Source organism: Schistocerca nitens, chromosome 8 (genome assembly GCF_023898315.1).
Source record: "Schistocerca nitens isolate TAMUIC-IGC-003100 chromosome 8, iqSchNite1.1, whole genome shotgun sequence".
NCBI lineage: Eukaryota > Metazoa > Arthropoda > Insecta > Orthoptera > Acrididae > Schistocerca > Schistocerca nitens.
Genome location: NC_064621.1, coordinates 348,911,969 through 348,938,299, shown reverse-complemented (window position 1 = coordinate 348,938,299; position 26,331 = coordinate 348,911,969). Strand labels below are relative to the sequence as shown.

The 26,331-nt window shown below is 44.6% G+C and overlaps 1 protein-coding gene across 1 annotated transcript in view; it reads right to left on the bottom strand.

Moving 5' to 3' along the window:
- Positions 1 to 1,048: 1,048 nt before the first annotated feature.
- Positions 1,049 to 26,331, bottom strand: part of LOC126199211 (uncharacterized) — a 253,999-nt gene continuing 228,716 nt past the window's right edge. The window contains exons 5-6 of the mRNA XM_049935990.1: positions 19,332 to 19,532; positions 1,049 to 3,804 (exon numbers count right to left, since the gene is read on the bottom strand). Of these exons, the coding sequence (XP_049791947.1) occupies positions 3,421 to 3,804; positions 19,332 to 19,532 (585 nt within the window). The 3' untranslated portion in view covers positions 1,049 to 3,420. The remainder of the gene's footprint in view (positions 3,805 to 19,331; positions 19,533 to 26,331) is intronic.

Here is a 26,331-nt window from a genome sequence, read left to right as displayed (position 1 = left end):
GGTCACAGTTTGTGATCATTATTAACTACAGAAGAAGTGTGTTAACTACTTGGAACAGTTGTTACTCGTCGTTAAATTCAGTGATCTGGAACAGTGATTCACGTGTGACTGACGAGCTGTGTTATTGACTTAAAAAGCAGTCACTCACTTGGAACGGTGTTGTGGCAAGAATTGACTCACCCAATAAATTAATGGCAGCCCTTAAAATAAATTTGCGTGCTCTTAACTGGAGGGGAGGTCAGCGTTTTCCCAGACCAGTTTCAGCCAGTACCTCATAAATGGAACCATGACCGCGCATGCTGTGAGAAAAGGCCAATGTTGTACTTAATTAGATGCAGGTGAGCTCTTAGAAACCTGTCACGTGTATCTGACACTGTACACATCCAACTACAGCCCTCGCATGTATGCCCAGGCTGTACCCAGCTGCCACTTGGGCACGGCATTTTAGGGGAGGGGGGTGGGTGGGTGGATGGGGGGGAGGGTGTTTTACAGTTGTGCCAGAGTACCAACATTGGTCATGATATAAGAAAATACTGATCTAATGGCTGAAAATTAGCTCATTTAAGTGCTGTGGACGAGTTAACTCGTCATGTTCCACTGCTCCCCAGATGCTGAGTAGCTGTTTAAACGGGAACCATGGGTTTTCCTGAAGCGCTATTGTCATGTTTGTGCGTCCTGTTCCACCAACATCTTCCTGCTGCGAACGAGCTACTTCCATATCTTTTTGAATAAAAAGGTATAGAGTATTTATCACAAAAAACATAGGTGTCTCTTTGCATGCTACTATTTCCTCGTTTTGATATCTTGAACCGCTTACGAAATGTGCCGGTTGTTATGACCACACGATTCCCGATGCGCAGAGATGGAAATGGGCACATCGCGCGGTACTGTCTACTGGATACAAAAACCATTAACTTGAGAACGAAATACCTTATCGTTCTGCTCAATAATTTAAATAAAATTTCGATGTCTTATCTACATATCACTTATAACAATGTATGAGCTAAAATAAGCCATGCGCAAAATTTAAGCAATGCATTTAGACCTCTGGAAACTCTTTAAAATTTCGTGCAATGTTATAATTAATTTGAAGCAGCGCAGTAACTATGCCATATAACGAAAAGAAATTCTGTTCTTTATCAAGCGAAGATATCGGACTACAAGATGAGCAACATTTGGCGAGCAGTACAGCCACAAAAGAGCCGCACTCAGCACTGAATGCAGACAGAACGTCTGTAACTGCGAAAGTTTTTTCGCTGGTCTTTCTCCTTCCTTTGTCTTGCGGCTTAGGTCCCTGCCCAGACAATTTCTGAACAAGGTTTGATCTCTCAGACCGGGTGAAAATTTTTCAAGGTTAGTCATAGCGGAATGCTGCTATACTCCATCTATTCTCCTTAAACTGTCAACCTTGCAATGTTTTGCTGTCGGTTGCGTTATCACCTTCGTTCTTTGTTGTCGACACGTGTTACTGGTAGGTGTTAGGTTCTCCTAGAGCATGCTTCGTCAAGGACGTAACTGTTTTCTTCAGTACGGTACCATAGTACAAAATGTGTCCTCAGGAAGATGCCAGTTTTTAACTTTCCCGAGTTTGATGAAATTTTTTTTATCGGTGAATAGAGTGATGTAGATCAAGAAACAGACGGAAAAGACGACGATTTTACAATAGCCAGTGATCACAGTTCTGTATCGAACAAAAGATCATTCTGGGGGAGAACTTCAGGGCAGTTGTGATGAGGCTCTGTTTGTTTCTACAATAAAACACCTGGAAGTGTTAGTTAAAATTAATCAGTTTTGCAGACCTTTTTTGGGGGGCAAATTTAAACCCTGGAATTTAGTTTCATGTGGAAATTTTCTTGCTAAGATAGTATAATTTTTCAGGATGTTATGTTATGTTAACCATTTTAAATAACCACAGAAAAATATGTGATTTTTGTGTGCTAAATAGTTGAATGCTGCAGGCTCTATTTAGTGCAATAAAATAAAGAAGAAATATTTAAACAATAATTAAACAATTGCGATAAAAATACGTCAGTTATATTGCTCTTTACATTTTTTTATTGCGTAAGTCACAATGAGCTCATTTTGGCATATTGCCATCGTCATGCGTTCTGTAAATACATTAATAGTCGATAGCCTTGAAATTATGAACTATAACTATGTTTGGAGAGGTATTAAACATGACTGGTGTTTTTACCTTACATGTAATACCGATGCTGCCACATGCTGTCTTTGTTGAACTTTGTATTTACACGTTGCTTGTATGTTCTTTGTGGGCGTAATTCTACGTGTGACTTTTAGATATATGATTAGCCAGTTTTTTGTGCGTTTTTTCTTTGACAACTTAGATCAGAGATATTACATATTTACTTTGTTAGCACCAGAAACTGGTGATGTGCTGAAATTCTGTTATGTTTTGATTATTTTCTTAGGTTTATTCTAATTATGTTTTTTATATGAAATGTCTTTTGGTTTTTTTGAGATTTTTACGTTTTATTTTTATTTTATAAATAGTAATTTTGTTATGGTCTATGATTTATGATGTTTTCTTGCTTTTATATTTTTGTTATGTACTGTTTATGCTGTTACTCTGGAGAAGGGTTACTTATTATCTCTGGTTTGTTTACTGATGACCTCAGATGTTAAGTCCCATAGTGCTCAGAGCCATTTGAACCATTTTTGCTCTGGTTTGTTTACTTTATCTCTCTTCCTGCTTTGTATCAATAAAGTTCTCAGCATTTTTTGTGTTTGATGTCGGTTTGTTCATTCAGTAAATTTTGATCTCATTGGGTGCATGTGAATATATCTCTATTTCTTCAAGGATGTTCACGAATGCCATTTAGAGAGCAGTGTAACTGGTATTCTTCATCGCAATATTTTATGCCGTAGGCCGAAAGAAGAAAAAATGTGGCCTTAAATAAGCGTAAAAATGAATGTTGTATAACATAAGCTAAACATTTCAAATGATTTGTTCCTTCACTCTCGGTTCAAACGTGGGGGTCCCGGACAGCTCACCCACCCATGCTGCAGAAAAGTCACCTCCTATGTCCTGATTATCCGCAAACTGAATCTGGATACGCTACTCACGACCCACCATCACAGCCTGAAATCTGTCCTGAAAATACCCGTCTGCTGCTTGCTAGTGAAACACGAAATTCCAGATTCGAGTCCCAATCCAAATGGCTGTTTGAATCTACATAGTTTCAAAACTGAGCACACGTCACTGCAGAGTGAAAGATTCGTTCAGAAAATAAAAACTTTTTAATTAGGCAGCTGAGCTGCCCCTTGGGGTGTCTCAGTCGACAACGCCGTACGACTACTTCCGCGCCTCGGACATGCGTGCGGGCACACGGTCAGTCGTGTTCGTTTCCCGGCGAGGTGTCGTGCGGCGGAGCCGGCGCCAGCCAGCGGAGGAGCGGCGAACTACAGCTGCGTGATGGCCGGCTGCTGGTACGGGTAGCGGCGCGTCTCGGCTGCGCTGAGCCAGTGCTGCGGCGCGTGGCGCGCGCGCTTCATGGCGAGCCTCAGCAGCCAGTTGTAGAGCCTGCGTAGCGGCGCGAAGCGCAGCAACCAGCGCAGTAGGCCACCCACGAAGAGTAGCGTGAGGCGGTCGCCCAGACACAGAGCGGCGCGCAGGCGGGCCGCCGGCTCGCGCAGAGCCAGGAGCTCCCCCAGCAGGTAGCACAGAGACACCGAGAACGGGGGCCCCGGCACGTACAGCGCCACGCCTGCCACCATGCAGCGCGACATGTGCTCCCACTCGGCCGTCACGCGCTCCATGCTCGGCGCCACCAGTCGCTCCACCACCTGTTTGTCGCAGACACTTCATAAGGCTCGGTCAAACATTACCACATTTAATGTGATCTGCACACGTTCAATATTTATTTACAGTACTACAAGGTTATTCAAAATGCCTCTAAGCTTAGGGTGACCAGATGCAATTGTTTAAAAAGGAGGACAAACAGCTTCATAAAGGAGGACAAAGGAAGAAAAAAAAGAGGACACATCAAACTGGTCAGCTGCAGATGAGGACACCACTCGTCAGCTTTGGACAAGTCACGTGACTGTCGGGAATTACCGGTAAATCTAGTAGTTAATTGTTACTGATGGTCAGGTGGTGGTTAACTGAGCAATATAAAAAAATTAAAAACATTGATTGTGGCGACAGTGTGGCGTCAATTGTTTTGTTATGTCAACAACACGGAATTGTTTACAAAGCGAAAAACGTAAGACCATTCACCTCCCTTCATTCGACGCACCGCTACAAACATCTGCAATTCAAGCAACATCTGACGACATGTAAACTGCACTTTAACCTTCCGAATACAAATAAATTGAACGACTATGAAACAATGAAATAAAACCATGACAGTTAATCTGTAGAGTTATTTCTTACCTTTATTGGCCACTGAGACGTACGTTCCAGCTCCACATAGCTTACATTCCACTTCAAATTCATTTCTCCCTTTCTTGAAAGCTGGATATTTGCAGAAAATGTACACTTTCGTTTAGGCATAGCCAAATATTTTACTTAACTCACAAATCACTCGTGCACTACAGAAAGCAAAGCCAATACAAAGCGAAGATACGAAACGAAAATTTTAAATAATCGATACTTGCATTCGCTTATAGGTCGATCAACGATAAAATCGACGATCCTGGTGCCACCTGCTAACACCGCCTTTGTGCGTGTTTTATCATGAAGGCTGTGCCAATAGTTAAAGTATTTAAGAAAAGAGCAATAGAACGGGACGAATTGTAAATTTAACTATATTACGCTCAACTTTGCGAAAAAGCCGGACACTGTAAAAATCCGCCAGGACCTCAGGCAAAGAGCGAAAAGGAGGACATGTCCGGACTAATCCGGACATCTGGTCACCCTATCTAAGCTTAACATCGGAGGCCATCAGACCCCTAGAACTTAGACCTACTTAAACTTAACTAACCGAAGGACATCACACAGCCGGCCGGAGTGGCCGAGCGGTTCTAGCCGCTACAGTCTGGAGCCGCGCGACCGCTACGGTCGCAGGTTCGAACCCTGCCTCGAGCATGGATGTGTGTGATGTCCTTAGGTTAGTTAGGTTTTAGTAGTTCTAAGTTCTAGGGGACTGATGACCTCAGAAGTTAAGTCCCATGGTGCTCAGAGCCATTTGAACCATTTGACATCACACACATCCATGCCCGAGGCAGGATTCGAACCTGCGACCGTAGCAGTTGCGCGGTTCCCGACTGAAGCGCCTAGAACCGCTCGACCATGCTACAAGGTTATTATAAATGATTGAAGCGATTTCAAAGATTTGCTTCAGCTATGAGGTGCATTCAAAAAGTAATGCAACAATTTTTTCTCAGTCAATTTCGATTGAAAAAATGCGTAATTTGTTGTAGGACATTGCGGAGTATTCCCGCTTCAGTCCATATAGCTTCATGAAGTTCCGATCGGTGGCGGCATTATACATGGCCTTCAAAATGGCGTCTGTAACTGAGGCGCATTCCGAGCATAGAACTCTGGTGGGAAACTAGAGCATCTCGGATATTCAAAAGCTACAGAAATTTGACAGTGAACAAAAGCATGGCGAGTCGTTGGGCGAGGCGTCTGACATCATCGCAACAAGGTCGTGCCGCCCTGCTGCACACAGCTATGACTCCTGGAATGTTGGAATGTGCGAACACTCTCTTTCGAGGTGATCGATGGATCATAAAAACCTCACTGCTCAACTGGGCGTCTGTGTTGCTAGTGCTGACACACTCGTCCACGATGTGTGGTAGTCAAAGATAATACGCCCACTGGGTTCCTCGCCATCTAACAGAAGACCATAAGAGCAACGAATGACCATCTGTTCGGAATTGATTGTGCTTTACAAGGCTGATTGTGACATTTTTTTATCGAACATTGTCACAGTCAATGAAACATGGGTTCATCACTTTGAACCGGAAACGAAACTGCAGTCCATGGAATGGTGCCACATCAGTTCGCCGAAGAAAGAGTTCGAAACTGCATCCTTAGCTGGTAAAGTCATGGCGATGATCTTCTGGGATTCTGAAGGGGTTATTCTGTTTGATTGTTTTTGTTTCTGTTTTGTTTTGTTTTAAGGCGCAAAAACAACTAGGGTCAGAACTGTAGAACGCAAAGACAAAAAGAGGAGTTACAAACGACTGCACGTTAATCCCAAATGACGAAAGAGAAGACAGCTAAAAACAGGGACTTGGAGAAAGGTCCATAAAATACGTCATAGAGAAACGGAGGTCCTCAACTAAAGATTAAATTCCTTCGCCATATTGCTACGAAAGATAAAAAGTAAAACACGGTCGACAGCCCGTGCGTCTTTCACTAAAACGGCCGATAACTCAGATAGCAAACACAAAGGAGAAAGTAATTTGTTAAAAAAAGGGCATTTCAGCAGGAAATGTAGGACCGTCAAAAGTTGAGGGCAATGAGCACAAAGTGGTGGTGGAGAACCATTTAACAAATGGCGATGGCTAAAAAGACGGTGTCCGATATGCAACCTAGCTGAAATGATCTCATCACGGCGAAAGGACCAAGAGGAGGTCGTCCAAGCCGCTTAATAACCCGGATCTTGTTACCATGAAGGGAGGACGCCCTCCCTCATGGTTCAACGATCAACTGTGAAGTGTAGTGCGCTACCCTCAGGAAATTGAAGAAACGACTTCAGCGTGTTCGTCACCACAAAAATGCAAACGAACTTATCTTCCTCCATGAAAACGCAAGGCCTCACACCAGACTGCACAGCCGAGGGAGGCTCACAGAACTTCATTGGACTGTTCTTCTTCATCCACCCTACAGCCCCGAGCTTGCACCTTCTGGCTCCCATCTGTCTGGCATAACGAAGGATGCACTCCCTGAGAAGCAGTACATGGGTGACGGGGACGTTATTGGTGTGATGGACATCAACCAGTAGAGTGATATGATGTGGGCATACAGGCTCTCCGTGTAAGGTGGCACAAGGCCATTGCATTAATTGGAGATTAGTTGAAAAACCGGGCTTTGTAGCCAGAAGGGTGAAGAATTGGAACACTGAATAAAATTAACCTGCTTTCAGGAAAAGAAATGTGTTGCATTATTTATTGCATGTCCCTCTTATATTATCTGGCATATTGCCACAGGCATAAATTTTCTTCAACATTTTACAAATTCTCCATATTTGCGCCCCTGCTGTTTCTGCAGATATCAAGTAGGTAAACAAGTTGTTCCCACGCTCGGTGCAGCATGTCCCAATCAATGCGTTCAAAAGCGCTGTTGATGTGGCCTCACATTTCTGGTAGGTTTGTTGGTAGATTAGGTGTAGACACTGAACTTTTCACACAACTGCACTCAGAATTGATGCTTGGGGTTAGGTTGGGAGAGTATAGTGGCCATGACATGAATTTCTGATCCTCAGCCCCACCCCAACCGAACCATCAGTTTCCCAATTTTCTGTTTAAGAATTCACGAACATACTTATGGAAGTGGGTTGGAGCGCCATCCTGTTGGTAGATGAAGTCCACATTGTCAGTCTCCATCTGTGGCATGACCAAATTTTCTGCATGACCAGACACAGGTGTCCTGTAACAGTTTCTTCGCAGAAGAACAAAGGACCGCAAACTTTAAGTGGTGAGACTGCACAGAACAGAATAACTTTTGGGGAACCTCGAATGTGCTGCATGATAGCATGGGGATTCTCTGTGCCCCATTGTGCCTGTTCACAGTGACAGTCACGAAAAATATTGCTCATCACTGAAGATGAGTTCATCACAAAACCCATCAGCGTTCACAAGCTGCTGCAATATGCCAAAAACTCAGTGTCTGTGTGTCATTGGGAGTCAAGGCTTCTAGCAAATTGCAGGCGGTAAGGTTTCAACTTCAGCAGTCTCCTTAAGATCTTACAAACGGTCGATTGTAGTTCAGCTCTATGCCCGTCGACTACAGAAGTTTTAGGTACGAAACTCGCCTGCATTTGGTCAACCGTTTCTCCACCCATTGCCGGCCGACTAGTTGATCTCCCTATAAAGAGGCATCCCGAACCTTTGAACTGCGCATACCATCGCCAAATGGAGTCGGCAGTTGTTGGATCCTTGCAGAACTTCGTTCTGAAGTAGCGGTGCAGTGTTATGGCAGACTGATGCGAATGCATCTCAAGCACAACATACGCTTTCTCGGCGCCTGTCACCATCTTACCTAACCCCTCGCTGCTGCGCTCTCGTGGCAGATATCTGAAATGCGGCTCAAACAATACAAAGTTTTTGAGTTTTTCTATGAGTGTTGAGTTTTGTGAACATATGTCATTTACTACAGCTACAGTGAATTTATGAAATCGATTGAATGATTTACAAGAATTTTGTACTTTGTCAGATCCTCAATAAACACTGCGTGGTCAAAAGTATCTGGACCCCTGTCAAATGACATTAATATGGAGCCTGCAACAATACAAAATTTTTGAGTTTTTCTATGAGTGTTGAGTTTTGTGAAAATATGTCATTTAATATAGCTACAGTGAATTTATGAAATCGCTTCAATGATTTACAATAACTTTGTACTTTGTCAGATCCTCAATATACAATGCCTGAGCAAAAGTATCTGGACCCCTGTCAGAGGACATTAATATGATGTGTTCTGTTACCACTCGCCTTTATGACGGCTTGAATTCTGCTGGGGACATTCTCAGTGAGGTGTCTGAATGTCTCTGGAGGAATGGCAGTCCTTTCTTCCTCGAAGGTAGTGCTATTGGATGTTGCCCTCTGGAGAGAAGTCCAAGTTCTAACTCTTCCCAAAGGTATTTCATTGAATTCAGGTCAGGACTCGGGGGAGGCCCATCCATTTCAGAAATGTTGTTGTCCACAAACAGCTGCCTAACAGATACTATTTTAAGACAGGGCGCATTGTCATGCTGATACAGTCAATCATGGTCTCTGAACTGTTCTTGTACAATACGAAATACAAAATGCTGTAAAATGAGTTCATACCCTCCCACGTTTACAGTTTTCTTAAGTGCTAAAAGAGGACCGCACCATAAATTCGAAAAACAGCCCTCTACCGCAACACCACCTCCTCTGAACGTCATTGTTGGCACTACACATAATGGCAGGTAACGCTCGCCACGCATTTGCCACACCCAAACCCTTCTATCAGATTGCCACAGGGTGTAGTGTGATTCATCAGTCCAAACCACTCGTTTACAGTCACCCACTGTCCAGTGGCGTCGCACTTTACTCCATCTCAAGCGTCGCTTAGCATTGACAACAGAAGTGTGTGGTGTTTGAGGAACTGCTCGACCATAGTGCCCCATTCTTTGTAGCTCGCTACGCTCAGTCACTACGCTAGATGGACTGCTGGTACCACTTTGGAACTCACGAGTGATCTCTTCCGCCGATTCCACGCAAATTTTTACAGCAAGCCTCCGCAATGCTAGACGGTTCCTGTTCGTTAGTACTTGGGGTCTGCCTGGTCATGATTTGTCTGTGGTTGTCCCTTCCCGTTTCCTCTTCACAGTCACATCACCAACAGTCGAGTTGGGCAGCTTTAGAGGGGTTGAAAGGTGCCTGGTGGATGTGTTAGTCAGGAAAAACCCAATGACCAGCCTATCTTCGATGTCACTGAGCTCTCCTGGCCGACCCATTCTGATGTTACCGCTTCTCTGCTGTCGACACAATACTCACCAATATACGCAATTTTATAATAATTCCAATCCCAAAGAAAACAGGTGTCGACAGATGTGAAAATTACCGAACTGTCAGTTTAATAAATCACGGCTGAAAAATACTAACGCGAATTCTTTACAGACGAATGGAAAAACTGTTGGAAGCCGACCTCAGTGAAGATCAGTTCGAATACCATACAAATGTTCTAACACGTGAGGCAATACTGACCCTACGACTTATCTTAGAAGATAGATAAGGAAAGGCAAACGTACGTTTCTAGCATTTGTAGACTTAGAGAAAGCTTTCGAAAATGTTGACTGTATTACCCTCTTTCAAATCCTGAAGGTGGCGCAAGGGTAAAATATAGGGAGCGAAAGGCTATTTACAATTTGTACAGAATCCAGATGGCAGTTTTATAACTGCTTGAAAAGCAAGCAGTGGTTGGGAAGGGAGTGAGACAGGGTTGTAGCTTATCCCTGATGTTATTCAAACTGTATATTGAGCAAGCAGTAAAGGAAACAAAAGAAAAATTCGGAGTAGATATCAAAATCCATGGAGAAGAAATAAAAACTTTGACGTTCGCCGATGACATTCTAATTATGTCAGAGACAGCAAAGGACTTGGAAGAGCAGTTGAACGGAATGGACAATGTCCTGAAAGGAGTATGTAAGATGAACATTAACAAAAGCAAAACGAGGATAATGGAATGTAGTCGAATTAAATCGGGAGATGCTGAGGGAATTAGATTAGGAAATGAGACACGTAAAGTAGTAGATGAGTTTTGCTATTTGGGGAGCAAAATAACTGATGATGCTCGAAGTAGAGAGGATATAAAATGTTGACTGGCAATAGCAGAGAAAGCGTTTCTGAAGAAGAGAAATTTGTTAACATCGAATATAGATTTAAATGTCAGGAAGTCGTTTCTGAAAGTATTTGTATGGAGTGTAGCCATGTATGGAAGTGAAACATGGACGATAAATAATTTGGACAAGAAGAGACTAGAAGCTTTAGAAATGTGGTGCTACAGAAGAATGCTGAAGATTAGATGACTAGACCACATGATTAATGAGGAAGTATTGAATAGAATTGGGGAGAAGAGGAGTATGTGGCACAACTTGACTAGAAGAAGGGACCGGCTAGTAGGACATGTTCTGGGGCATCAAGGGATCACCAATTTAGTATTGGAGGGCAGCGCGAAGGGTAAGAACCGCAGAGGGAGATGAAGAGACGAATACAGTAAGCAGATTCATGACGATGTAGGCTGCAGTAGGTACTGATAGATGAAGAAGCTTGCACAGGATAGAGTACAATGGAGAGCTGCATTAAATCAGTCTCTGGACCACAGCAATAAAAAGACAAAAACACGCAATTTTATACTAGTGGGAGCACATCTCGCGACATCCAGTGGTCAATTCTGCATGACATAGGGGTGTCTGGATACTTTTAATCAGATAATGTTTTGAGGCCACCATCACATCATTATTAATATTCTCTAAGTTCAGAAAACTGCAACCAGTCACACATAAATAGATTTTCGGCCCTATTTAGGATCATCTTCAGATTGTGAACAGGAGGTTACATGACTATTTCATAGCGTAATGCTAGGTGCTGGCTCTGTGAAAAGACACAGAACACACTTAAATGTATCGTAAGCAGTATTGTTTATATGAAGATTTTGATCCAAAAATGAATAGTGTATTTACTAAGTACATGCCTTAATGTATCGCCAGGAGTATGGTTTGTATCGAGATTTGGATCCAAAAATGAACTCTGTACTTACTGAATACAGAAAATGAATTCTATACTTTTTGGATCCAAATCTCGATATAAACAGTACTCTTGCCGGTACATTAAATCAAATTCCATCTTCTTGTCACAAAGCCAGCACGCAGTATTACACTTTAAAATAGTCATGTAAACTCCTGTGCACCATCTGTAAAGGTTCGCAAACTCGTTAATGGAATAAACAAGTATTTCAATACCGTAACCGGATGCAATTTTCTGTATTTGTATTGAATGAACAGTCACAGGTTGTTAAACATCTACAATGGAGAAACTTATTAATAATACTGTCTGCTGGAAATGCGATTTTACAAGGTTAAAATAATGAACACCCAAGAGGAAGCGTGTGCGTCCGTTATATTAGCTACAGCTGGCAAGAAATAACAGAAAACAGCTAAAAAGAGGAAATGGGTCCTAGAATGGCTGCAAAAAAAACGACAGACTTACCGTATGTTAATTTAATAACTCAAATCCCCAACCACAGACCTGAAAGATTTCATGACCTTGTTTTTGTATGAGTGCAGCATCGTATGACAAATTATAAGCGTTGATACGACAACGTAGAAGCAAAATACGTTAATGAGAGAGGCAATCACAACCGCTGTGAGATTGGGAATAACTTTGAGATTTGTGGTGACAGGAAGATCATTTGAATGCTCGGAGTTTAGTGCTGCAATATTAGCAAGCACAATTAGCAAAAGTGTTATGCAAATACACTCCTGGAAATGGAAAAAAGAACACATTGACACCGGTGTGTCAGACCCACCATACTTGCTCCGGACACTGCGAGAGGGCTGTACAAGCAATGATTACACGCACGGCACAGCGGACACACCAGGAACCGCGGTGTTGGCCGTCGAATGGCGCTAGCTGCGCAGCATTTGTGCACCCCCGCCGTCAGTGTCAGCCAGTTTGCCGTGGCATACGGAGCTCCATCGCAGTCTTTAACACTGGTAGCATGCCGCGACAGCGTGGACGTGAACCGTATGTGCAGTTGACGGACTTTGAGCGAGGGCGTATAGTGGGCATGCGGGAGGCCGGGTGGACGTACCGCCGAATTGCTCAACACGTGGGGCGTGAGGTCTCCACAGTACATCGATGTTGTCGCCAGTGGTCGGCGGAAGGTGCACGTGCCCGTCGACCTGGGACGGGACCGCAGCGACGCACGGATGCACGCCAAGACCGTAGGATCCTACGCAGGGCCGTAGGGGACCGCACCGCCACTTCCCAGCAAATTAGGGACACTGTTGCTCCTGGGGTATCGGCGAGGACCATTCGCAACCGTCTCCATGAAGCTGGGCTACGGTCCCGCACACCGTTAGGCCGTCTTCCGCTCACGCCCCAACATCGTGCAGCCCGCCTCCAGTGGTGTCGCGACAGGCGTGAATGGAGGGACGAATGGAGACGTGTCGTCTTCAGCGATGAGAGTCGCTTCTGCCTTGGTGCCAATGATGGTCGTATGCGTGTTTGGCGCCGTGCAGGTGAGCGCCACAATCAGGACTGCATACGACCGAGGCACACAGGGCCAACACCCGGCATCATGGTGTGGGGAGCGATCTCCTACACTGGCCGTACACCACTGGTGATCGTCGGGGGGACACTGAATAGTGCACGGTACATCCAAACCGTCATCGAACCCATCGTTCTACCATTCCTAGACCGGCAAGGGAACTTGCTGTTCCAACAGGACAATGCACGTCCGCATGTATCCCGTGCCACCCAACGTGCTCTAGAAGGTGTAAGTCAACTACCCTGGCCAGCAAGATCTCCGGATCTGTCCCCCATTGAGCATGTTTGGGACTGGATGAAGCGTCGTCTCACGCGGTCTGCACGTCCAGCACGAACGCTGGTCCAACTGAGGCGCCAGGTGGAAATGGCATGGCAAGCCGTTCCACAGGACTACATCCAGCATCTCTACGATCGTCTCCATGGGAGAATAGCAGCCTGCATTGCTGCGAAAGGTGGATATACACTGTACTAGTGCCGACATTGTGCATGCTCTGTTGCCTGTGTCTATGTGCCTGTGGTTCTGTCAGTGTGATCATGTGATGTATCTGACCCCAGGAATGTGTCAATAAAGTTTCCCCTTCCTGGGACAATGAATTCACGGTGTTCTTATTTCAATTTCCAGGAGTGTATATTCAGGTAATTGACGTAAAACTTTTTTTTATTTTATGAATATTTGTTGATACTGTTGTGTATTTCGAAGACCTCTCATAAGTCATCGCTCATCTGACTGCGCCCGCCAATTGGTCTACTCCTCACCAAAACATGGCTGTCACTGGCGCCGAGGTAGAACCAACTTCCATCAGAAAGCACAATACGAGGGTTGGATCTTAAATAATGGCAACTATTTATTCACAACTGATACAAAAGAGTTACCTGTCTGCACCTGTTACTGTCCTTCATAGTATTCACCAGCGTTGTGTAGAATCTGTTGCCAGCGATGTGGAAGGCGTAGTATATCGTTAGCAGAGCCTGTTCTGTTGATGGTGCGAATGGAGCGGTCTACTGCCTGTCGAATCTCTGCAACAGTTCTGAAGCGAATGCCACGAAGTGGTTCCTTCATCTTCGGAATCAAAACAAAGTCACAACGACTTAAGTACGGGGAGTATGGTGGATGGTACAGTACTTTCCAGTCCCATCGACCGAACAGAGCTGCCACAGTTTGCGCTGTATGCGTCCGCGCGTTGTCCTGCAAAATGATGGGTGCGTTGCGCAGAAAATGTCGCCGCTTGTTTCGCAAAGCTGGTCGCAGGTGATGCTCCAAAAACGAACAGTAATACTGTGCACTGACGGTCTGCCGTGGAAAAACGTAATGCGTTAGGATAACACCATCACACTCGTACACGAGAATCACCATAACTTTAGACCGCTCCATCCGCACCATCAACACAACAGGCTCTGCTCTTGGTATAGTACGCCTTCCGCATCGCTTGCAACGGGTTCTACACAACGCTAGTGACTACTTTGAAGGACTGTAACAGGGACAAACATGTAACTCTTTTGTATCGGTTGTTAATAAATGCAGGCCGGTGTGGCCGAGCGGTTCTAGGCGCTTCAGTCTGGAACCGCGTGACCGCTACGGTCGCAGGTTCGACTCCTGCCTCGGGCATGGATGTGTGTGACGTCCTTAGGTTAGTTAGGTTTAAGTAGTTCTAAGTTATAGGGGACTGATGACCTACGATGTTAAGTCCCATAGTGCTCAGAGCCATTTTTTTGTTGATAAATAGTTGCCACTATTTAAGTTCCAGCCCTCGTAGACCTCCACCCTGCCCTCCAATGAGCTCTCCCTTGACGCCCCTGAAGTCGCAAACAGCAACATAATACGATGATTATCAGGTCGCAGGTTTCAACATATATGACGAGCTCCTGAAAAAAAATCCCTAAATTGAAAGTCAAAAGCAATATTAAAAACTTACTGGACTATGTGGCAAAGAAAAGAGAAAGCAATATAATCTTCAAAGGAAATCATAGCTGCAGTTCAGTTTCATCAAGCAGCGTGTAATGGCGAAGTTGGGTGAAACGCGATAATGTGGTTCTTCCGTTATTTACTAACATTTCCAACACTGGGTAATGGACGTAGAGAGAAATATCGGGTTTACAGACTTCACGGCGTCACTGGGTATGTTACTAATCTGAAAAAAAGCTTTTTAGGATAACGTCACGTCGTGTAACTATGCTTCAAACACGAGAAATTAAGGACAACGAAGAAGAGATGACTCGAAGAGTTCAGATATTGGTTGCTGAAGCCAATGTGCATATCACGATAGAAAACATCCAAATGGGTTTTATATGTAACTGTGATCAGAATCAGTTGATTTATGGTTTCTCTTCCTAAAGAATGCTGTGAATGAGAGGGGGGAGTAATACTGTCTCGACGTTGCAATCAGTTAACAGTGCAAGAGGCAACTACACGATCGCTGTTGCTATATTAATGGAGGACGATTGGCAAATAAACTTTAGACAAAAAACTTTAGGAAAACTATAAAAAAGTATAGTAAACAAGAGCTCTAAAGCGCATACCTTAAGAGATATGAGCCCTAGTCCATCTTCGGTACTACGAAACTCGTCTTTTCTACTGAAAGCTGCCAAATAACAAACTAACAAACATACGCATACACTGATGAGCCAAAACATTATGACCACCTGCTTAATAGCTTTTTTGTCCGTCTTTGGAACGAAATACATTACTGATTCTGCATATCGGGGATTCGATAGATTGCTGCTGGACTTGTAGAGATATGTGGCATCAGATATCTTCGCATAAGTAACTGGCTCCTGATTTGCGTATGCACTGATGACGCCCAATGGAGATCCAGATGGGTTCCATAGGATTTACATATGGCGAATTTGGTACCCGAGACGTCAACGTGAAATCTCTATAATGCTCCTCAAACCACGGTAGCACGGTTCTGCCTCCGAGACACGGACAATTATACTGCTGAAAGGTAACATCGCCGTCGGGGAAGACATCAAGCACGAAAGGATGCAGCTGGTTTGCAGCTGTCAGCGTGCCTTCTTTTATTACCACAGGTCCCATGCAAGCGCAGGAGAACGTCTCCCATAGCATAATACCGCTCCCAACAGCCTGATTCCGTGGCGCGCTGCACTATTCGAGCCACCGTTCACCTCGATGACGGCGTTTGTGGAGACTACCTGTAAGCGTATTGTCATATCGCTGGCCTCGTTGTGGAGTATCTTTGCTGGCAACCGCGTCTGCAGAGTCGAGCGCGGGACACGGAAATGTTATGTTGTGTTGTGGGTAGCTCTGCATGTGAGAGGCATTGTTAGTATGGAAGTTGAAGTGTTGCTACAAGTGCTATTACAGTAAAATGATGATATATGGAGGTGCTTCAGAGGAAAGTGTGTCAAGATGTAATTAAAAATGAGCAGTGCGCCGATAACGTATTTGTGCATCCTCTCGTAGCGTGTCGCACAGCATCAATCATCCGCGCCCTGTTCGGTCTCCCAGAATAAACTAATGTGAATCAGTAGAAATTAGTTACCATAAAAGAGTGCAGTCAAGTGCCAGTGTCTTGTAGCGAGCTTAAGAACGTGCGTTCTGTCATCGCGTTCCGCATCATCAACAGTCAGCCGCGCCGCGACGGTTACGCGCACGCTCGTACAAATGAGAACTGAAAAATTAACTTTACGAACAGTGCTATATCATTACTAGTGTCAAGGAGGACTGGTACCAAATATCTGTGTATGCATGACGAGCGTAAGAACTTCCGTGCGCTCATTCGGCTTTCGCGCCGTGCTATTACAGTAAAATGATGATATATGGAGGTGCTTCAGAGGAAAGTGTGTCAAGATGTAATTAAAAATGAGCAGTGCGCCGATAACGTATTTGTGCATCCTCTCGTAGCGTGTCGCACAGCATCAATCATCCGCGCCCTGTTCGGTCTCTCTCGCGCCGTGTTCGGTTACGCGCACGCTCGTCCTACTGATTTTTGTGGACAGATAATAATCCATTAATTGGGATAGACGCTTATGAATTAGAATGTAAACAGTGCAATCTGCGATTTTCTTTTATCGTCTCAGAATATAGTTGTTCATATCCGACGTAGAACAGTGTTGTGTTTTAACGTTGAGTGGCTCCCCTAAACCAGCCTATATATTTCGACAGATAATTTCAGGCAAGCCAGCAGGAGTGTGGAGCAGAACAGTAAGACCGCCGCAGGATTATCAGGTACGTAGTGTGGACAGGGCGCACGGTCGAAACGACAACCAGTATAAGGTACCACCCCACCCAATTGTACCCCCGTGCGTGTTACAGATCATAGACCTAGTGTAGCAAAAGTGCGATTCGCCCGAAGAGCCGAAGCGTTCCCACTGATCGACGGTCGAATCCCAATGCTCCCGTGCCCACTGCAATCGTAAATGGCGATGTCGTTGGGTCAGCATGTGAACACGTAAGGGTGATCTGCTGTGGAGCTCCATAATCAAACATTTACGACGAACGGTGTGCTCCGAAACACAAGCACTGCGCTCTTTCGGCAGAGATGCCACAGATAGCATATATCACTTTACAGGGCAGACAAGCCTCCGAGTCTCACGTTCTGTGAAGAGTCGTGGACGTCCAACCATTTAGCGCCTAGTGGTAACTTCACTGTACTTATACCTCTTTCCGTAGATGTTCAGGACAGTAGCACGTGAACCCCGACCAGCTTCGCCGTTTTTGAAATACACGCTCACGTTGTTGGTTCAAATGGCTCTGAGCACTATGGGACTTAACTTCTGAGGTCATCAGTCCCCTAGAACTTAGAACTACTTAAACCTATCTAACCTAAGGACATCACAAACACCCATGCCCGAGGCAGGATTCTAACCTGCGACCGAAGCGATCGCGCGGTTCCAGACTGTAGCGCCTAGAACCGCTCGGTCACCCCGGCCGGTACGTTGTTGTTGTGGTCTTCAGTCCTGAGACTGGTTTGTTGCAGCTCTCCATGCTACTCTATCCTGTGCAAGCTTCTTCATCTCCCAGTACTTACTGTAACCTACATCCTTCTGAAGCTGCTTAGTGTATACATCTCTTGGTCTCCCTCTACGATTTTTACCCTCCACGCTGCACTCCAATGCTGAATTTGTGATCCCTTGATGCCTCAGAACATGTCCTACCAACCGGTCGCTTCTTCTTGTCAAGTTATGCCACAAACTCCTCTTCTCCCCAATTCTATTTAATACCTCCTCATATTTATGTGATCTACCCATCTAATCTTCAGCATTCTTCTGTAGCACCACATTTCGAAAGCTTCTATTCTCTTCTTATCCAAACTATTTATCGTCCATGTTTCACTTCCATACATGGCTACACTCCATACAAATACTTTCAGAAACGATTTCCTGACACTTAAATCTATACTCGATGTTAACAAATTTCTCTTCTTCAGAAGCGCTTTCTTTCCGATTGCCAGTCTACATTTTATATCCTCTCTACTTCGACCATCATCAGTTATTTTGCTACCCAAATAGCAAAACTCCTTTACTACTTTAAGTGTCTCATTTCCTAATCTAATTCCCTCAGCATCACCCGACTTAATTCGACTACATTCCATTATCCTCGTTTTGATTTTGTTGATGTTCATCTTATATCCTCCTTTCAAGACATTGTCCATTCCGTTCAACTGCTCTTCCAAGTCCTTTGCTGTCTCTGGCAGAATTGCAAAGTCATCGGCGAGCCTCAAAGTTTTTATTTCTTCTCCATGGATTTTAGTACCCACTCCGAATTTTTCTTTTGTTTCCTTTACTGCTTGCTCAATATACAGATCGAATAACATCGGAGAGAGGCTATAACGCTGTCTCACTCCCTTCCCAACCGCTGCTTCCCTTTCATGCCCCTCGACTCTTATAACTGCCATCTGGTTTCTGTACAAATTGTAAATAGCCTTTCGCTCCCTGTATTTTACCCCTGCCACGTTTAGAATTTGAAAAAGAGTATTCCAGTAAACATTGTCAAAAGCTTTCTCTAAGTCTATAAATGCTAGAAACGTAGGTTTGCCTTTCCTTAATCTTTCTTCTAAGATAAGTACACGCTCACCCGGTCTCCGTAATAATAATCTGCATTTTGTCAAAGTCGCTTATCTCAGTGGATTTCCTCATTTGCAGCCCATATCTTCGCTAGGATGTTCCTCTGTCCGTGTCTGCTCCGCTTTCATCCTTTTGTTAGCGCGTCACGTTCCTGCATCGCCACCAGGCGGCATCCAACGTCGCAATGGGCAGTGGTCATAATGTTTTGGCTGATCAGTGTACATCACACGTTTTTCGGCGAAGAGAGAGAGATAACGTACGGATCATAACCTATTAGCTGACAACACTGTACACAGCAGTTCGTAGTCAAGAAAGTTTCAAAAGGAAGAATAACAGAGGAAGAAGGACGGCGGCCAGAAGGCAAAGAGTATGAGGAGCAGACCCACCAGCTGGCAGCGGCGGCGGACACTGTTGAGATCGCCGGAGCACAGGTTGAAGCGGTCCTCGATGCCCAGAAGGTAGCCCAGGCCGCGCCACATGTGCGCGAAGCCCTCCAGGTCTCGTTCGCTCGCATCTGGCGCACCCAGCCGGTCCGGATGCAGCAGCATCAGGCCCACGAAGCCAAATTGCGTCAGCGCCATCTCCGTCTGGAACAAACGCCGGGGCGACTCGGGTCATTCCAAGTGCTATACTGCACATATGCACTTTTCTGTAATAGCTCCTTCTTAGAAAGAGCTGTTAGTAAATCTTTCATGAGTATTAATAAACGCTTAATTGCTAATTCTTTGTCACTGAATCTTGAAAAGACACACTCTATGCAGTTCGGAAGTTTTAAGATGTTTGGAAAATTTGGAAATTTGTGGTAAGGTCTTATGGGACCAAACTGCTGAGGTCATCGGTCCCTAAGCTTACATATTACTTATCATCATCATCATCATCATCATCACCATCATCATTTAAGACTGATTATGCCTTTCAGCGTTCAGTCTGGAGCATAGTCCCCCTTTTAAAATTCCTCCATGATCCCCTATTCAGTGCTAACATTGGTGCCTCTTCTGATGTTAAGCCTATTACTTCAAAATCATTCTTAACCGAATCCAGGTACCTTCTCCTTGGCCTACCCCGACTCCTCCTACCCTCTACTGCTGAACCCATGAGTCTCTTGGGTAACCTTACTTCTCCCATGCGTGTAACATGACCCCACCATCTAAGCCTGTTCGTCCAGACAGCTCCATCTATAGAGTTCATTGCCAGTTTTTCTTTGATTTCCTCATTGTGGATACCATCCTGCCCCTGCCATTGTTCCCATCTACTAGTACCTTCAATCAAATGGTTCAAATGGCTCTGAGCACTATGGGACTCAACTTCTGAGGTCATTAGTCCCCTAGAACTTAGAACTAGTTAAACCTAACTAACCTAAGGACATCACAAACATCCATGCCCGAGGCAGGATTCGAACCCGCGACCGTAGCGGTCTTGCGGTTCCAGACTGCAGCGCCTTTAACCGCACGGCCACTTCGGCCGGCACCTTCAATCATCCTAGCTACTTTCATATCCGTAACCTCAGCCTTACTGATAAGGTAACCTGAATCCGTCCAGCTTTCGCTCCCATACAACAAATTGGTCGAAAGATTGAACGGTGCACAGATAACTTAGTCTTGGTAATGACTTCCTTCTTGCAGAAGAGAGTAGATCGTAGCCGAGCGCTCACTGCATTAGCTTTGCTACACCTCGCTTCCATTTCTTTCACTATGTTGCTATCCTGTGAGAATATGCATCCTAAGTACTTCAAACCGTCCACCTGTTCTAACTTTGTTCCTCCTATTTGGCACTCAATCCGATTATGTCTCTTTCCCACTGACATTACTTTCGTTTTGAAGATGCTAATCTTCATACCATAGTCCTTACATTTCTGATCTAGCTCTGAAATATTACTTTGCAAACTTTCAATCGAGTCTGCCATCACAACTAAGTCATTCGCATATGCGAGACTGCTTATTTTGTGTTCACATATTACTTAATCTAACTTAAACTAACTTACGCTATGGACAACACACACACACACACACACACACACACACACACACACACACACACACGCACACACCAGGACTCTAACCTCCGACGGGGGGAGCCGCGCGGATCGTGAAAAGGCGCCACAGACCGCTCGGTTACCAAGCGCGGCTTTACGAGGTTTCCTCCGAGGAAGCAGAGTAAGCCGGGTAAGACATAACACCCGTTTTATTTCGTGAACGGTTCCAGATATCGAAACGAAGTTTTTGTAAATAATAGCACGTAAAGGGGCACTTATGTTTATTATGTGATAAAGAGTTTTAACTCTTGTAATGATCGAGATAGCGAAGCTAGTATGATTTTTTTGTTTAAAATGATGTACTTTTGTTTACGGCATCCGAAAGCGCTTGAAAAGACGAGGGCGGGGATATAATGCTTGTTAATTTTGAAGTTGAAAAACTTCGCGAGAAATATTCTAAAATGGAAAGTAAGTAAGCCGGATGCGGCTATTGAGTTGTAAACACGCTCATGCCGGGTTACGTCACAGTATCAAGCCTTTCGGCTGTTTACTGGTCTTTCGGCTGCTTCAGAATTCCTTACCTACATATTCCGATTGCAGGGTAAAAGTGTTTTTGTACCAATTTGAATATCAGTTACTGGGAACTCATTCCCATTTCCATGTAATGCTCCAAAATTATTCATTTTGCATCCCAAAAGAAAGTGTGTGTGATTTTTCTAGTCGATGATTGGATGCGAAAATTTTCGGATTTGGCGAAGATCTATTGCCATTATTCCTTGCTCGATATTTTTGTTTCAAGTTAGTGACTGTGCACACATGTTTCTGACCTGTAACATTTCCATCCAGAAATCCATTGCCTTCGGTCTGGAACCGATACAAAAGATCCTGACAGTCATATACCCTACAATCGTTCAATTCAGCAGTCATCTCACGTGGCACCCATTTTGCGTCACTTAACTGAATCGCGGCACATCATGGATAATATTGCGCGTTGAACCAACACTAGTATTCAAAACTGTGGCTGTTTCGCTTAGTGTAATGCGACTATTTTCCTTCATAAGCTGTTCCACAACAGAAATAATTTTGTTCCCCTTTAACAAGAAGACTGCGCCTACTCGTCATCGCCGATTTTGTCCAAATTTAAGCCATACGCATGGCTTGGCCAGAAATGAGAGTAACGGTAGTGGGCGCTCCTGCTGGTCAAGCGTTTAGAAAAAAAAACCCTTTTTGGCGCAGGTCGCGAGAGGCATGAGACATTTAAGTACACAAATAAAAAAAAGTTTTGCGTCACCTCGGTTCCGGGAGTTTCGGAACCTGTACATAAAATTGGAATAGAGATCAACATAAACATAATTTCCGCCCTTTTTATTGCTCATGAAAACCACACATTGCTTGTTGTACCACTATACAGCGAGACCTTCGGAGGTGGTGGTCTGTACGCACCGGTACCTCTAATACCCAGTGGCACGTCGTCTTGCATTGATGCATGCCTGTATTTGTCGTAGCATACTATCCACAAGTTCATCAAGGCACTGTTGGTCCAGATTGTCCCACTCCTCAGTTGGTGGGTCACGTCGACCATAAACAGCTCTTTTCAATCTATCCCAGACATGTTCGATAGGATTAATGTCTGGAGAACAAGCTGACCACTCTAGTCGAACCATGTCGTTATCCTGAAGGAAGTCATTCACATGAAGTGTACGGTCGGGGCGCGAAATGTCGTCCATGAAGACTAATGCCTCGCCTATATGCTGCCGATATGGTTGCACTATCGGTCGGAGGATGGCATTCACGTATCGTACAGCCGTTACAGCGCCTTCCATGACCACCAGCGACGTACGTCGGCCCCACATAATTCCAGCCCGAAACATCAGGGAACCTCCACCTTGTTGCACTTGCTGGACAATGTGTCTAAGGCGTTCAGCCTGACCTGGTTGCCTTCAACCACGTCTCCGACGATTGTCTGGTTGAAGCATATGCTACACTCATCGGTGAAGAGAACGTGATGCCAATCCCGAGCGGTCCATTCGGCGTGTTGTTGGGCCCATCTGTACCGCGCTGCATGGTGTCAGCCGTCCGCGGTGGCCGAGCGGTTCTAGGCGCTTTGGTCCGGAACCGCACGACTGCTACGGTCGCAGGTTCGAATCCTACCTCGGACATGGATGTGTGTGATGCCCTTAGGTTAGTTAGGTTTAAGTAGTTCTAAGTTCTAGGGGACTGATGACCTCAGATATTAAGTCCCATAGTGCTCAGAGCCATTTGATCCATTTGCATGGTGTCGTGGTTGCACAGATGGACTTCGCCATGGACATCGGGAGTGAAGTTACACATCATGCAGCCTATTGCCGCCGTTTGAGTAGTAACATGACGTCCTGTGGCTGAACGAAAAGCATTATTAAAGGTGTTGGCGTTGTTGTCAGGGTTCCTCCGGGCTATAATCCGTAGGTAGCGGTCATCCATTGCAGTAGTATTCCTTGGTCGGCCTGAGCGAGGCATGTCATCGACAGTTCCTGTCTCTCTGTATCTCCTCCATGTCCGAACAACACCGCTTTCGTTCACCCCGAGATGCCTCGACACTTCTCTTGTTGAGAGCCCTTACTGGTACAAAGTAACAATGCGGACGCGATCCAACCGCGGTATTGACCGTCTAGGCATGGTTGAACTACAGACAACACGAGCCGTGTACCTCCTTCCTGGTGGATTGCTTGGAACTGATCGTCTGTGAGACCCCCTCCGTCTAATAGGCGCTGCTCATGCATGATTGTTTACGTCTTTGGGCGGCTTTAGTGACATCTCTGAAGAGTCAAAGGGACTGTGTGTCATACAGTATGCACAGTCAACGTCTATGTTCTGGGAGCTGGGGTGATGCAAAACTTTTTCTGATGTGTATGTTGGCGTAGTTCCGAGGCAGCGGTTGGCGCAACGCGAAGAGTACAAGGCGATAAACAGAGTTTAGTGGGCCGATTCCCTATACGGGCATTTTTTAAAAAAAATTTCAGTTTTTACGTTACTTATACTGCAAATAAACCGAAAGAATGTTCAGTATCTTGTGTTTAATAATATTTTTATAAAAGGCGTGAAAAGGAAAGGCAAAGGAAAATTAGAATTTAAAATAAGTTTCCAGAAAGGGACAGTAAAGCATACACTAGAACTTAGTATATAAAATTAGATTTTTTTATTATTTTACAGGTGATTATTTACACGTACTGGAGTGACATTCATCGTACCAACAGAGGAACAGCTGCTGAGGGCTGCTCGAAGGTCAAAATGAAATTAACAGAATACGAAGTCCTGTAGCTTTAGTTACACATCCCATCTTAGAAAGTTATTGCAGAGCCCTCATGGACACTGTAAGTACTATCATTTCTTGGAAATTATTTACAATCCCGTTTTCTTTACCTTTTCCCTGTCACGTCTTTACGAAGATAGTAAATAAATACAATATATTGAGCCTTATTTCGCTTTATTTGCAGTGTAAACAACGTAAGATTTGAAAATAAAAGCCGGCCGAGGTGATCGAGCGGTTCTAGGCGCTACAGTCTGGAACCGCGCGACCGGTACGGTCGCGGGTTCGAATCCTGCCTCGCGCATGGGTGTGTGTGATGTCCTTAGGTTAGTTAGGTTTAAGTAGTTCTAAGTTCTAGGGGATTCATGACATCATAAGTTAAGTCCCATAGTGCTCAGAGCCATTTTTTGAAAATAAAATAATAAAAAAATAATGTCCGCACAGGGCCTCAACCCTCGGACTGCCGTTTTGTACTCTTTTCGCTGTGCCAACCGCTGTCTGGATACTGCACTAACACAAATGGCATGTGCCTCGCTCGACCCCCTCCACATAAGCTATTTGTTCTAAAAGTTTGGCCATCTGGAGCCCTCACTTCTGTCACTTTAATTTCCAGCCTAGACCTGGATATACCCTAACTGGATGAAATTCATGACGAGAAAATCAGAGTGTGCGTAAAGCGGGCGCGGAGCGTCTTTCACGGAAATTTCGCCTCCTTTAAATGTTCTACGCAGCTCCCACACTTTCTCCAGAAACAGACACGAATCATCTTACTCTGCTTTCATCCTGTGGTGCATTTCCACATGTTTAACACCTTAAGAGGATATAAAATGTAGATTGGCAATGGCAAGGAAAGCGTTTCTGAAGAAGAGAAATTTGTTAACATCGAGTATAGATTTAAGTGTCAGGAAGAGTTTTCTGAAAGTATTTGTATGGAGTGTAGCCATGTATGGAAGTGAAACATGGACGATAAATAGTTTGGACAAGAAGAGAATAGAAGCTTTCGAAATGTGGTGCTACAGAAGAATGCTGAAGATTAGATGGGTAGATCACATAACTAATGAGGAGATACTGAATAGGATTGGGGAGAAGAGGAGTTTGTGGCACAACTTGACTAGAAGAAGGGATCGGTTGGTAGGACATGTTTTGAGGCATCAAGGGATCACAAATTTAGCATTGGAGGGCAGCGTGGAGGGTAAAAATCGTAGAGGGAGACCAAGAGATGAATACACTAAGCAGATTCAGAAGGATGTAGGTTGCAGTAGGTACTGGGAGATGAAGAAGCTTGCACAGGATAGTGTAGCATGGAGAGCTGCATCAAACCAGTCTCAGGACTGAAGACCACAACAACAACAACAACACCTTAACTATTAAAATACCGTATGGAAGATCCTTCTGCAACAGCGTAGAAGTTGACAGTGGGGCGGCGATATTCGCATTGGCAGCTTTCTTTTTGTGACGCTGTCAACTGTTTCCATTTGTTGTAACACAAAGATAAATCCTAAGCACAAGCGCCCGCATGGAGTAGTAAGAGGGGTCAGCTGGCCTTTCCTAGAATCCGGCTACATACTTTTTTTGTTGTTGTAATGCTTCCATAAGGTGAGGCTCAACAGCTGTAAAGTATTTTATAAAATGCATTTTAACCATCAGCTGTTTATTTGTCTCATTAGTCAATACCAGTTTCGCCGGCCGCGGTGGTCTCGCGGTTCTAGGCGCACAGTCCGGAACCGTGCGACTGCTACGGTCGCAGGTTCGAATCCTGCCTCGGGCATGGATGTTTGTGATGTCCTTAGGTTAGTTAGGTTTAAGTAGTTCTAAGTTCTAGGGGACTAATGACCACAGCAGTTGAGTCCCATAGTGCTCAGAGCCATTTGAACCATCAATACCAGTTTCGATTATTAATCATCGTCCAGGATGTAGGGCATAATAGATTAGTTAAAAGCATCCCATATTCCTTTTAAGGTGAACAATATCGAAATTATTCAGCGAAATTGTACAAACACCTGACATAATTTAGCTTAGAATACTGACAGTCATATCTCAGTCAAATAGAGAAGATATACGGCTGTCTGTATTCTAAAACAAATTGTGTCTGGTGTTTGTACAATTTCACTGGATAATTTCGATATTG